The sequence below is a fragment of the Pristiophorus japonicus genome, chromosome 24 (assembly GCF_044704955.1).
Source record: "Pristiophorus japonicus isolate sPriJap1 chromosome 24, sPriJap1.hap1, whole genome shotgun sequence".
Classification (NCBI taxonomy): domain Eukaryota; kingdom Metazoa; phylum Chordata; class Chondrichthyes; family Pristiophoridae; genus Pristiophorus; species Pristiophorus japonicus.
In genome coordinates this window covers 17196540-17210258 of record NC_092000.1, presented here as the reverse complement: position 1 = coordinate 17210258, position 13719 = coordinate 17196540, and the positions used below count along the sequence as shown (strand labels likewise).

Genomic DNA, 13719 nt, shown 5'->3' with positions numbered 1-13719 from the left:
TGCACTGGAGTGTCGGCATAGATTTTGGAGCTCAAGTCCCTGGAGTGGGACTTGAACCCATAACTTTGTGAACCCATAACTGCAGCTGAGCCCTAGTGCTGAGGAGGGGCTGGACCTGGTCACCAGGGGAGGTTACCTGCTTCACTCCACCAGTCAGCAGTATCTCACCGTTGATCTTCTAGTGGGCATGGCAGTGCCCCATTGCGCCAACCTATCCCCACGAAAGCATTTATTCCAGCTCTGTGTCAGTCTAACCCTATTGATGTTTGATAACAATCCTATGAAGTGCCTTATATATTAGTGCTAATATATATATATATATTTTATATATATATATATATATATATATATATTTATTAGTGTCAACTGTGGCTCAGTGGGTAGCACTCTCGCCTCTGAGTCAGAAGGTTGTGGGTTCAAGTCCCACTCCAGGGACTTAAGCACAAAAATCTAGACTGACTCTCCCAGTGCAGTGCTGAGGAAGTGCTGCACTGTCGGAGGTGCTGCTTTTCAGATGAGATGTTAAACCGAGGCCCCGTCTGCTCTCTTGGGTGGACGTAAAAGACCCTGCACCACTATTTCTAAGAGCAGGGGAGTTATCCCTGGTGTCATGCCCAATATTTATCTCTCAATCAACATCACTAAAACAGATGATCTGATCATTATCACATTGCTGTTTGTGGGAGCTTGCTGTGTGCAAATTGGCTGCCGTGTTTCCCACATTGCAACAGTGACTACACTCACTGGCTGTAAAGTACTTTGAGACATCTGGTGGTCGTGAAAGGCACTATATAAATGCAAGTCTTTCTTTTTAAATGCAAGTAACTGTTATTGTTAGCAGGCTGTTTACTCTGGGTTACACTCGTAGACGTTACACATCTGCCCCTGAAGGGTTAATCCTCTCTTCAGATAACTCAGGACTCCTCGTTCCCTCGCATTTTGGATCGCAGTTTATCATCAAATCAAATGGAAACTGTACAGAGTAACTTGTAATAAACACAACAGATGCTGTTAATTAAAGGGCAAATGGGCTGATGACAGCTCGCTCAATAATCATGCAAAGACTCCATGTCAAGCCATCAATCAGTCTTAGTCACATGCTGAGATACTGGCTCCAAGTGTCCCCATCCTATCATTCCACACAAGCATTGTCGTTAAATGTCAGCAGGCTCTTTGTGAGGGCTGCCGGGATGATTGACAGGGGCCGGTCGCCCCTCCCACTATCTAAGTCGGGCTGAGTGTGTGTATATATATCTCTGTCTCCTCAGCTTCAGGCAGAGCTGAAGCACCCAGACTTGCACTGAGCCAAGGCGCATCTTGCAACGGAATCTCTGCCTGAAGATTGTTTCCGATTTTTTTTATCCCGAAGCTTCGAAATAATCAGCCGCCAGGATGTGTCGTGGGCTGGCTGCGTTACCCAGCACTTGCATCGAGAGGTATTTGCTTTCCTTTATACCTCTTCAGCCGCAGTCGATCAGTGTACGGACGGTTGGTCAGTTGGTCCATTGGTCAGTTGGACGGTTGGTCAGTTGGTACAGACAATTGGTCAGTCAGTCAGTGTATGGATAATTGGTCAGTCAGTCAGTGTGTGGACGGTCGGTCAGTGTACGGACGGTCGGTCAGTGTACGGACGGTCGGTCAGTGTACGGACGGTCGGTCAGTGTACGGACGGTCGGTCAGTGTACGGACGTCGGTCAGTGTACAGACGGTCGGTCGGTCAGTGTACGGACGGTCAGTCAGTGTGTGGACGGTCGGTCAGTGTACGGACGGTCAGTCAGTGTACGGATGGACGGTCGGTGTACGGACGGACGGTCGGTCAGTGTACGGACGTCGGTCAGTGTACAGACGGTCGGTCGGTCAGTGTACGGACGGTCGGTCGGTCAGTGTACGGACGTCGGTCAGTGTACGGACGGTCGGTCAGTCAGTGTGTGGACGGTCGGTCAGTGTACGGACGGTCAGTCAGTGTACGGATGGACGGTCGGTGTACGGACGGTCGGTCGGTCAGTATACGGACGGTCGGTCAGTGTACGGACGGTCAGTCAGTGTACAGATGGACGGTCTGTGTACGGACGGTTGGTTGGTCAGTATACGGACGGTCGGTCAGTGTACGGACGGTCAGTCAGTGTACGGATGGACGGTCGGTGTACGGACGGACGGTCGGTCAGTGTACGGACGTCGGTCAGTGTACGGACAGACGGTCAGTGTATGGACGGTCGGTGTATGGACGGTCGGTCAGTTGATACGGATGGTTGGTCAGTTGGTCTCCTATTTCTCATTTACATGTTGTCTCTTGGCGACGTCATCCGAAAACACGACGTCAGTTTCCACATGTACGCTGATGACACCCAGCTCTTCCTCACTGCCACTTCTCTCGATCCCTCCACGGTCTCTAAATGGTCAGACTGCTCATCCGACATCCAGTAGTGGATGAGCAGAAATTTTCTCCAATTGAACATTGGGAAAACCGAAGCCATTATCTTTCGTTCCCACCACAAACTGCATTCCCTAGCCACTGATTCCATCCCTCTCCCTAGCATCTGTCTGAGGCTAAACCAGACTGTTCGCAACCTTGCTGTCATATTTGACCCTGAAATGACCTTTCGACCACATATCCGCGGCATATGTAACATATGTAACATCGCCCGTCTCCGTCCTTGCCTCAGCTCAACCACTGCTGAAGCCCTCATCCTTGCCTTTGTTACCTCTAGTCTGGACTATTCCAACGCATTCCTGGCTGGCCTCCCAATTCTACCCTACATAAACTAGAGATAATTCAAAACTCGGCTGCCCGTGTCCTAACTCGCACCAAATCCCACTCACCCATCAGCCACTGTGCTCGCTGACCTACACTGGTTCCCGGTTAAGCAAATCCTCGATTTTGAAATTCTCATTCTTGTTTTCAAATCCCTCCATGGCCTCGCTCCTCCCTATCGCTGTAATCTCCGCCAGCCCCACAACCCTCCGAGATATCTGTGTTCCTCTAATTCTGCCCTCTTGAGCATTCCTGATTATAATCGCTCAACCATCGGTGGCCGTGCCTTCAGCTGCCTGGGCCCCAAGCTCTGCAACTCCCTCCCTAAACCTCTCCGCCTCTCTACCTCTCTTTCCTCCTTTAAGACACTCCTTAAAACCTACTTCTTTGACCAAGCTTTTGGTCATCTGCCCTACTATCTCCTTATGTGACTCAGTGTCAAATTTGTTTTGTCTTATGTGAAGCACCTTGTGACGTTTTAATGCGCTAAAGGCACTATATAAATACAAGTTGTTGTTCTTGGTCAGTTGGTGCGGACAGAGTCAGTTTAGCTCAGTGGTAGAATACTGACCTGTGGGTCAGAAGTTCGTGGGCTCAAGTCCTACTCATGAGACTTGAGCACATAATCTGACTCTCTAAGGGAGTGCTGCACTGTCGGACATATCGGATGAGATGGTAAGTCGAGGACCCGTTTGCCTTCTCGGGTGGACGTAAAAGATCTGATCGAAGAAGGGCAGTGTGTCCTACCCAATATTTATCCCTCAAACCATGTCACAAAGAAAGAATTGTGATTTTTCTCATATGCTGTGTGTGGGATCTTGCTGTGAGCACTTTGGCCTTTCCCTGGTGTTGGCTGCGAGCTCGGTGCTTGCTCCTTGATATATTTCCTGAACCACAGAACAAACAATGGCAGCAATAGTGAATGCTGTGCCAAAGTGTGGGCATAGTGGGCCACACTGATCCTCACTGGAGTACTGTTACCCTTCCCCTCCTGAAGGCGCTGTCTCCCCTGGGGTACAGTTCTACATCTCCTCTGAAGATGCTGACTCCCTCTGGGGTACAGCTCCCTCCGGCACCATGCCAGAGTGGACCGTTGTTTATGGGTGAGCCCAGTCACTGAGCGCCGTCTCGGTTTATTTCCACCCCTCGATGCTGCGTCACTAACGTGTGGAGTATGTCTTTACTTTTCTCTATTGTAGGGCCAAAGAGATCAAGGTCCACCTGGGACATTTCCTGCACAAATCGAAGGTTATCGGTGACTGTGATAATGTTGCTCCTGTTACAAGAATGACCAAGTAAGTGTACAAGTCTCCTAGAATCTCACCCTCACACACACATACACACACACACTCACACACACACACACACTCACTCACACACTCTCACACACATACACACTCACACACACAGTCCTCACACACAGTCCTCACACACTCCACACACACACTCACACACACACTTATGCACACAGACACTTATGCACACAGACACGTGCACACACTCACACTCATGCACACATCCCACCTCACACACAATCACTTCTCACACACATATGCAAACACACGCACACATACACACTCACACACTCATCACTCACACACGTACTCACACACATGCACACACGCACTCACGCACACACGTACTCACACAAACGCACTCACACACACACACGCACACATACTCACACACACACATACTCACACACACACTCACTCACACACACACACACACTCACTCACACACACGTACTCACACACACACACGTGTACACACACACACACACACACACTCGCACACAAACACCACAAACGCAGACACACACAAACAACACACTCTTCCAGCAGGATTTACTGGACAGCCATCAGGAGCAGGACTCCTGATTCCTTCCCCCCATCTGTTGCCCAGGGGCTCGAGGGACACAAATGCTGTCCCAGTGGGGTTCAGCGGGGTCACAGGCTGGGGCCCGAACCCTGGGCCTTCTGGGCCAGTTTGGTACAATTTTGGTACAATCTGTCCGTGGCTTAGCTCCAGTCTGAGAGCGGGGCCTCCGACTGCCCGAGTGAGCGATTGCCCCACAGCGACCACCTCTGTTGGTGAGACTGGCGGATTACTGGGGGCTTCCAGTGCTGGAGGGCAGTCCCCGAACCCACTCACGCTTGCAGTCAGCATGGCCTCTCACCTCAAAGCTGCACATGAGATACTAACGTGAATGTCTCCTGTCTTCACCCCCCAGGACCAGCCCCGAGGACACACCAAAAGGAGGTCAATTCTTCGAGAAGCTCCTGGCCAACAAACGTAAGCATCAACTCCACCGACTCACCCATTGGTCGCCAGCAAATGTTTCATGTGTTGGGTCCAGCCTCCTGGATTCACAAATTCTTTCAATAAAGGAAGAAAGAAAGAAAGACTTGCATTTATATAGCGCCTTTCACGACCGCCGTACGTCTCAAAATGCTTTACAGCCAATGAAGTACCTTTGGAGTATAGTCACTGTTGTAATGTGGGAAACGCGGTAGTCCAGTGCAGTGCTGAGAGAGTGCTGCACTGTCGGAGGTGCCGTCTTTCGGATGAGACGTTAAACTGAGGCCCCATCTGCCCTCTCAGGTGGACATAAAAGATCAACCGGTGTCCTGGACAATATTTATCCCTCAATCAATATAACAAAAACAGATTATCCGGTCATTATCACATTGCTGTTTGTGTGGGATCTTGCTGTGCGCAAATTGGCTGCTGCGTTTCTCACATTACAACAGTGACTACACTCCAAAAGTACTTTATTGGCTGTAAAGCGTTTTGAGATGTCGTGTGGTCATGAAAGGTGCTATATAAATGCAAGTCTTTATTCTTTCTAAAGTGTTAAATTGTGAAGACGGATTGCACAAACTTTTCTTGTCTTTCCTTGAGTTTAGAAGATTGAGGGGTGATCTAATCGAGGCATTTAAAATGTTAAAAGGATTCGATAGGGTGGATATGGAGAATTCCCTCTGGTGGGGGGGTGGGGGCGGGGAATCAAGAGCAAGGAGGCATAACCTTCAAATTAGAGCTAGGCCGTTCAGGAGGGAATTCAGGAAGCACGTTGTCAGAAATGTGGCACTCTCTTCCCCATAATGCTGGGCAACAATTGGAGCGTTCAAGATTGGGATTGACAGATTTTTGTTGGGTTATGGGTATCACGGGATATGTAACCAAGTTGGGAAAAGTAGCTGAGGTGGAGATCAGCCATGATCTCATTGAATGGCGGAGCAGGCTCGTGGGGCTGAATGGCATCCTCCCGTTGTAAGATTAGGATCACAGATCACACACAGATACCCAAAGGGTCTTAGGAGTCGTAAGGCATTTTATTAATGGAGCAGTAGTTCAAATATTGTCAAACACAGCACACAATCAGGGTTGACATAGTAGACATACGACCATGACAAGTAGCTGGTATTGGTCCTGATCGGTGGCACAAACAGCTCTCATCTTCACCGTTTGCCCTGAAAAGCATTTTAGGCATCCCTTTTTATTGTCTTTTTAGGGGTGGGTCTGGGGGGGAACAAGATGGACAGGAACATTTAACTTATAAGGGCTCTTACCAAACCGGGGTGCCCAATGGCTCGTTGAGTTCTTTGTCTCCACTCTGAGGTGAAACCCGCCTCTTCACATGTCTTTCCTGTTTATACTTTCTGAAAATCCATCCTCCCAAGATTGGAGTCAGACAGGCCATTCTTGGCCTTCAGATGTTTGGAGCTGCCTGCTATCAGTTATTGATGTTCATGCTGTTGTTAAATGGAATGAATCTTCAATTCTAACACCAGTCTGAAGAGACTTTTTGGTCTCAAGTTATTTCTTCCAATTCACAACATTCCTAATATTTCCTAACCTCTCCCTCGTTGGCTCACCAACCCTTTTTTCATTCAGCCTGTTGGTGAAGTGCCTCAGAATGTATCTCACGTTAAAGACAGCTTTGAGCTGAGAGTTATTGTTACTGGAACAGGAAGGGAAGCGGAAAGCTTAGCGAGGAGGCCCTGGCAGCTGGTCACGGGCAGCCTGGGCAGGAGGTCCCACGCCCGGCTCTTGGCTGCAAAGTGTCAGGTTCCATCAGAGGAAGGGAAGAGAGGGACAACAACCACTTGCATCCATATAGCGCCTTTAATGTAGTGAAATGCCCAGGGCGCTTCATAAATGCCCCAGGCCACATATTAGGATGCACGACAAATGCTTGGTCGAAGTGGTAGGTTTTAAGGAGCGTCTGAAAGGAGGAGAGTGAGGTGGAGAGGATTAACAACAACAACTTGTATTTATATGGCACCTTTAACGTAGTGAAACATCCCAAGGAGTGTTATGAAATAAAAATTTGACAGTAGAAATTAGCGCAGGTGACCAGAAGCTTGGTCAAAGAGGTAGGTTTTAAGGAGCGTCTTGAAGGAGCAAAGAGAGGTAGAGAGGCGGAGAGGTTTAGGCAGGGAATTCCAGAGCTTGGGGCCTAGGCAACAGAAATTACGGCCACCAATGGTTGAGCGATTCTAATCAGGGATGCTCAGGAGAGCAGAATTAGAGGAGCGCAGATCTTGGGGGTTGTCGGGCTGAAGGAGATTACAAAGATAGGGAGGGGCGAGGCCATGGAGGGATTTGAAAATAAGGAGGAGAATTTTGAAATCGAGTCGTTGCTTAATCGGTATTACAGAGGGAATTTCAGAATTTATTCTCCATGCAGCTGAAGGCACAGCCGCCAATGGTGGATTGAAGGGAATGTGCAAAAGGCCAGAAAAGTTAGAAGACAAGGGACAGAGAAGTTGCAGGGAAAATGGAGGTTAATTATTCAAGGCTTGGGGAGGAATTTTGACCAAGAGATGAATGGATGAAAATGACAGAGAAACGGTGTCACTGTTTCAGGCGGTGTGGCTGCGTTCCGCGGGTTCCTGCGCTCCGAGTTCAGCGAGGAGAACATCGACTTCTGGCTGGCCTGTGAGGAGTACAAGAACTCCAGGGCCGGCTCCAAGCTTACGCTAAAGGCCCAGAAGATCTACGATGAGTTCGTCAAGGTCCAGGCCCCAAAGGAGGTAGATTGTAACCATCAGTGCAACCAGTGGGGAAGGAGGAGGGAGGGTTTTCGTGCCTCCTGATTGATTTGCATGGTGTAGGCCCTCTTCTCCGTTGCTAATCCCAGAATTGCCTTGATGCCACCTAAATCTTTATAAGTGGTTGTTTGTGCCTCTAGTTCTGTTTTTGATTTGGAAATTTCAGTGTGTTCACATTCCAGTGTTTTCATATTCCAGTGTGTTCATGTTCCAGTTTGTTTATATTCCAGTGTTTTCCTATTCTAGTGCATTCACATTCCAGTGTTTTCCTATTCCAGTGTTTTTATATTCCAGCATGTTAATTTTCTATTGTTTTCATATTATAGTGTGTTCATATTCCAATGCGCTCATATTCCAGTGCATCCGTATTCCAGTGTGTTCATATTCCAGTGTTTTCATATTTCAGTATGTTCACACTCCAGTATGTCCGTACTGCAGTGAGTTTACACTCTCATCCGTTCCCAACTCTATCTGTTCACACCCCCGTGTGTTCACACCCCCATTCACACCACAGCTCATTCATACTCCAGTTCATGAGTTCCGCCCCAATCCCAGTGACAATGCCTGGGGCCAGGAAGCCATGAATGTAACAGTTCCTAGTAATGAACAGTGGCAAGAACTGAGGAATATTGTTGAAGATGTGTTTTAATTCACAACCTCAATGTGAATCCTCCAACTGGGATGTAATCAGCAGGTCCATCTGAGTCTAGCCACCACTGAGGCCTGGACACTGTTGGGGTGTCTCTGTAAACTTGGAATGACTGCAAATGATATTGGCGGATTAATATTTAACGAGTCCTGATGGCACACTATCCGTTGTTTTTATATGGGTGTTAACTTGTCTACAATACGTTGACTAAAATAGTGGACAAGTCTATGTTACACAAACATGTTAAGGGTTCGTCCACCACAATTGCTAATTTCTAGGCTTCCTCCCTATGTTTTTTGTATTCGTTCATGGGATATTGGTGTCAGCATTTATTACCATCCCTAATTGCCCTTGAGAAGGTGGTGGTGAACTGCCTTCTTGAACCACTGCAGTTCTGTGTGGTGAAGGTGCTCCCACAGTGCTGTTAGGGAGGGAGTTCCAGGATTTGCACCAGACCACGATGAAGCCGATATATTTCCGAGTCAGGATGGTGTGTGACTTGGAGGGGAACTTGGAGGTGATGGTGCTTCCGTGTGCCTACTGCCCTTGTCCTTCTAGGTGGTCAAGATCGTGGGTTTGGGAGGTGCTGTGGAAGAAGCCTTGGCGAGTTCCTGCAGTGCATCTTGTAGATGGTTCACACTGCAGCCACGGTGCGGCGGTGGTGGAGAGAGTGAATGTTGAAGGTGGTGGAGGGGGTGAATGTTTCAGGTGCATGTGTCTCTTTCATGAACTCTCAACTCATATCCAGAAAACTCGGAGTGTGGAATGACATTTTGGTAAAAGCCGATTGTCGACAACAAAAGAAACAATGCTGTTTCTCTCGCCAAGCCACTTGCCCCTGTGAGGTCCTCATCGTTTCTCCCCTTATGATATGTTATTCCCCTCTGTTTCAGGTCAACCTTGACTCATTGACCAGGGAAATCGTCACCAAGAACCTGGATGATCCAACCAGTTCCTGTTTCGAGGTGGCCCAGGAGAGAACTTATAGTTTGATGGAGAAAGATTCCTTTCCCAGGTTCCTGAAGTCTGATTTTTTCTTGGAATTGCTTAAATATATATAAATGGGTTTTTCCTGCCGTGACACAGGGCCCCTTCAGTCACGTCCTGCGGAGTGGGGTGCTTTTATGACCCAGCTTCTGTTTCACTTCTCGATATTCTCTCCACTTTCAGCCACTTACAGTGAACCATATCATTTTGTTCGGGCAAGTATGCTGACACCTCCGCTGCCATTTTGAGATACACAGGCCAACTTTACTAACACGCCTATCTCATTATAGAGAAGCTACAAGATATTGGGGGTAGATTTAACCTAACTCTCCCCGCCCGCCCCCAAACGGGACTTCAATGCAAGGTAAAGCCAATGGGTGACCAATCCAATCCCAGTTTCCCGCTCGGTGAGTGGGGAAGGAGGAGGAAGGATGGTGGGGGGGGGGGGAGTCAGATTAATTACTCCCATTGTCATTAATATTTTATTATCGAGAAATTCTTATAACCTATCGAAGGAGGTAATTGGCCCTCCATTTTGAGGCACAACATCAGTTCTTCTTCACAGATGGTCATTAAGGCAGAACTGCCTCGGAGGCTATTAGGGTTTAACAACTCGGGTTGGATGTACCGCCAGAAGCTACGTCACATGACATCACCCACCACTGTCCCGGCCCCCACGCTGCCGCCATTGGTCTACCCAACGGGTCTATCCTCTTGGCACATGGCCCTCCCACAACCAATCACAAAGCAAGAAGGCTCTTCGTGACTCAACTGGATGCTTCGCGCCTGTCAAACAGCGTAGTTTTTTTCCTCCACTACATTTATATGACCAATAGGGTTCAAATACAATGAATTATAAAGCACTTTTTTTTTTAAATGCTCCCCGTTATTTTTCTCCCTGGGTGTTGCTTGTAGCAGTGTCCTGGAGATTAATCTATAATTCCTAGAGAGTCCAGGGCAATCCTGGGAGGTTGGTAACCACTAGCAACCGTGTTGAGGTAGTGCGACTATGAGTTAGTGATGTAGACTAATGAGAGAGACATTATAAACTGTTGCAACCAGATATATGCACAAAGAATTTATTGTAGGGAGTACACTCTTGGACCATGTTCCTCAGTAGCTTTTAATTCAAATTATTTTGAAATAAATAATGCTTGTTAATCTCTGTGGTGTCGTCGCCTCTCATTATCTGCCGTGGAACGTGAATATGCATCACATCTCAACAGGGGAGGGGGGTGGGGGGCAGTAGGGCCTCTCCTTATGGTGGATAAAATCTGGGTTAATGTATTGGCAGTTACGTGGATAGACTGGAGAAGCTGTGGTTGTTCTCCTTGGAGCAAAGAAGCTTGAGATGAGATTTGATCGAGGTGTTCAAAATCATGAGGGGGTCTGGACAGAGGCGATAGAGAGAAACTGTTCCCATTGGCGGAAGGGTCGGGAACCAGAGGACTCGCAAATTTAAGGTGATTGGCAAAAGGCGACGCAAGAAAAAAAACATTTTTACACAGTGTAATGTATGCACCTGTGGGGATGCTCAAAGGTTTGTAGAGCTGTTGAGTTGGGAGTGGCTTAGCCAGTCACGTGACGTTCACCAAGACTCAACAAAACCCCAGCCAGTTGGGTTCGGGGGATCCACGATGAGGCAGGTGGTTGTGAGCCTGGTGGATGAACTGGTAATGTGTAGTGTGATTGTTAAATCTTTTGCTAATAAACCAACCAGTTTTTAATAGCAATGTGTTGCTATGAATTCTTAAGCAAACAACCCATGAAGCAAATACATTACACTCAGCGAGTGGTTGGGATCTGCAAAGCACTGCCTGAAAGGCTGGAGGATGCAGACTGAGTTTTATCTTTCAAAAGGGAGTTGAATCTGAAAGGGAAAAAAATGACAGGGTTACGGGAAAAGAGTGGAGGGGTGGAACTAGCTGAGAGTCGGCATGGGCTCGACGGGCCGAATGGCCTTCTTCCATGCTGTGACCATTCTATGATTTTAATGGAACTGCTTTCCATCGAGACAGGAGATGAACCCCACATAGAATTGAACATCAGATCTCCCTCTTTCTCTTCTGCTCTTGGCTCAGTGGGAAGTCCACCCACCTCTGGGTTCACAGAGGTGTCATAGCATAGTGGTTATGTTACTGGACTAGTAAAGAAAGTCTTGCATTTATATAGCACCTTTCATGACTACCGGATGTCTCAAAGCACTTTACAGCCAATGAAGTACTTTTGGAATGCAGTCACTGTTGTAATGTAGGAAACACGACAGCCAATTTGAGCACAGCAAGCTCCCACAAACAGCAATGTGATAGTGACCAGATAATCTGTTTTTGTTATGTTGATTGAGGGATAAATATTGGCCCAGGACACCGGGGATAACTCCCCTGTTCTTCTTAGCAATAGTGCCTTGAGATCTTTTACATCCACTTGAGAGAGCAGACGGGGCCTCGGTTTAATATCTCAGCCGAACGACAGCATCTCCGACAGTGCAGAACTCCCTCAGCATTGCACTGGGAATGTCAGCCGAGATTTATGTCATCCCAAGGCCTGGCCTGATGAACCAGAGACATGAGTTCAAATCCCACCACGGCAGCTGGGGAATTTAAATTCAGTTAATTAAATAAAATTCGGCAATAAAAAGCTAGTAGCAGTAGTGGTGATCGTGAAATTACCAGATTGTCATAAAAGCCTATCTGGTTCACTAACGTCCTATAGGAAGGAAATCTGCCACCCTTACCCAGTCTGCCTGTATATGACTCCAGACCCAGAGCAATGTGGTTGACTCTTAACTGCCCTTTGAAATGGCCCAGTGAGCCACTCATTTGTATTCAAGAAGGCGGATTATCACCACCTCAAGAACAAATTAGGGATGGGCAATAAATGCTGGCCTTGTCTGCGACGCCCACATTCCGTGAATGATGATCAATGAGTCCCACACCAGAGACATGAGCACAAAATCTAGGTTAACCCGACAGCCTAGTCTTTTATACTTTCCTTGTGGAACCAGAAAGACATGCTTGCATTTATATAGCACCTTTCACTGCCTCAGGACACTCCAAGCACTTTACAGCCAATGAAGTACTTTTTTGGAGTGTAGTCACTGTTGAAATGTGGGAAACGCGGCAGCCACTTTGCGCACAGCAAGCTCCCACAAACAGCAATGAGATAATGACCAGATAATCTGTTTTAGTGATGTAAGTTGAGGGATAAATATTGGCCAGGACACCGGGGATATCTCCCCTGCTCTTCTTTAAAATAGTGCCATGGGATCTTTTACATCCACCTGAGAGGGCCGACAGTAATGTTCCTGTTTAGCTGCACAGCTACGCGTCTGCGCAGCTCTCTGAAGCTCCCGCGCAGGCCGCTTGCGGGCTTCGTAACGGGAAAACCGCGCATGCATGGAAGTGTGAATGGGCCGCGCAGCTCTTTAAAGGGGACACGCACCTGAAAAAATACTTCAGAGAATATTGGCAGACTCGGTTTAACATCTCATCTGAAAGACGGCATCTTTGACAGTGCGGCGCTCCCTCAGCACTGCACTCGAATGTCAGTCTAGATTTATATGCTCAAGTCCATGGAGTGGGACTTGAACCCACAACCTGCTGACTCGGTGGCAAGTGTGCTATCCACTGAGTCACAGCTGTCGCCGCAAACGGACACACGCTGAGACAGCGAGAACGACATAAACTTAGCTAAACAGATTGCACAACTGCAGAATGCAAAAGCCAGAAAGAGACTGACACGGTCAGAGGACAAACAGACAGAGACAGATACACTGACGGACAGGGAGTCAGAGTCAGAATGATACATGGACAGACAGAGATAGAGGGGGATTCACAAGAGCTTGGTGATAGACAGAGAAAGAAAGAGAGATGCAGCTATACAGAATGTGAGAGATAGTAAGGGACATGAATAAAGACAGCGAGAGATATACTTGCATTGGGGCAGTTCAGAGATGGCTACACACTGTACAGTATATTGGTAAGACCACACCTGGAGTACTGCATACAGTTTTGGTCTCCTTATTTAAGGAGGGATATACTTGCATTGGAAGCAGTTCAGGGAAGGCTCACGAGGTTGATTCTTGAGATGAAGGGGTTGTCTTATGAGGAAAGATTGCGTAAGTTGGGCCTATACTCATTGGAGTTTAGAAGAATGAGATCGTATCGAAACATATAAGATTCTGAGGGGGCTGCTGAGAGGATGTTTCCCCTCTAGAACTAGGAGGAATCTAGAACTAGGGGGCATAGTTTCAGAATAAGGGGTAGCACACT

At 47.7% G+C, this 13719-nt stretch overlaps 1 protein-coding gene across 1 annotated transcript; it reads left to right on the top strand.

The window, feature by feature from the left end:
- Positions 1-1186: 1186 nt before the first annotated feature.
- On the top strand, positions 1187-10615 carry LOC139237966 (regulator of G-protein signaling 5-like). The gene is made up of 5 exons (XM_070867309.1): positions 1187-1436; positions 3952-4047; positions 4986-5047; positions 7628-7794; positions 9355-10615. Exons 1-5 carry the CDS (start codon positions 1393-1395, stop codon positions 9520-9522), a joined length of 537 nt encoding a protein of 178 aa, XP_070723410.1. The 5' UTR covers positions 1187-1392; the 3' UTR covers positions 9523-10615.
- The last annotated feature ends 3104 nt before the right edge of the window (positions 10616-13719 follow it).

Coding starts and splice junctions, on each gene's coding strand:
- LOC139237966 (XM_070867309.1), top strand. CDS start 1,393: ATGTGTCGTGGGCTGGCTGCGTTACCCAGCACTTGCATCGAGAG. Junction 5,048..7,627: donor GAAGCTCCTGGCCAACAAAC/GTAAGCATCAAC, acceptor TCACTGTTTCAG/GCGGTGTGGCTGCGTTCCGC. Junction 7,795..9,354: donor AGGTCCAGGCCCCAAAGGAG/GTAGATTGTAAC, acceptor CCTCTGTTTCAG/GTCAACCTTGACTCATTGAC.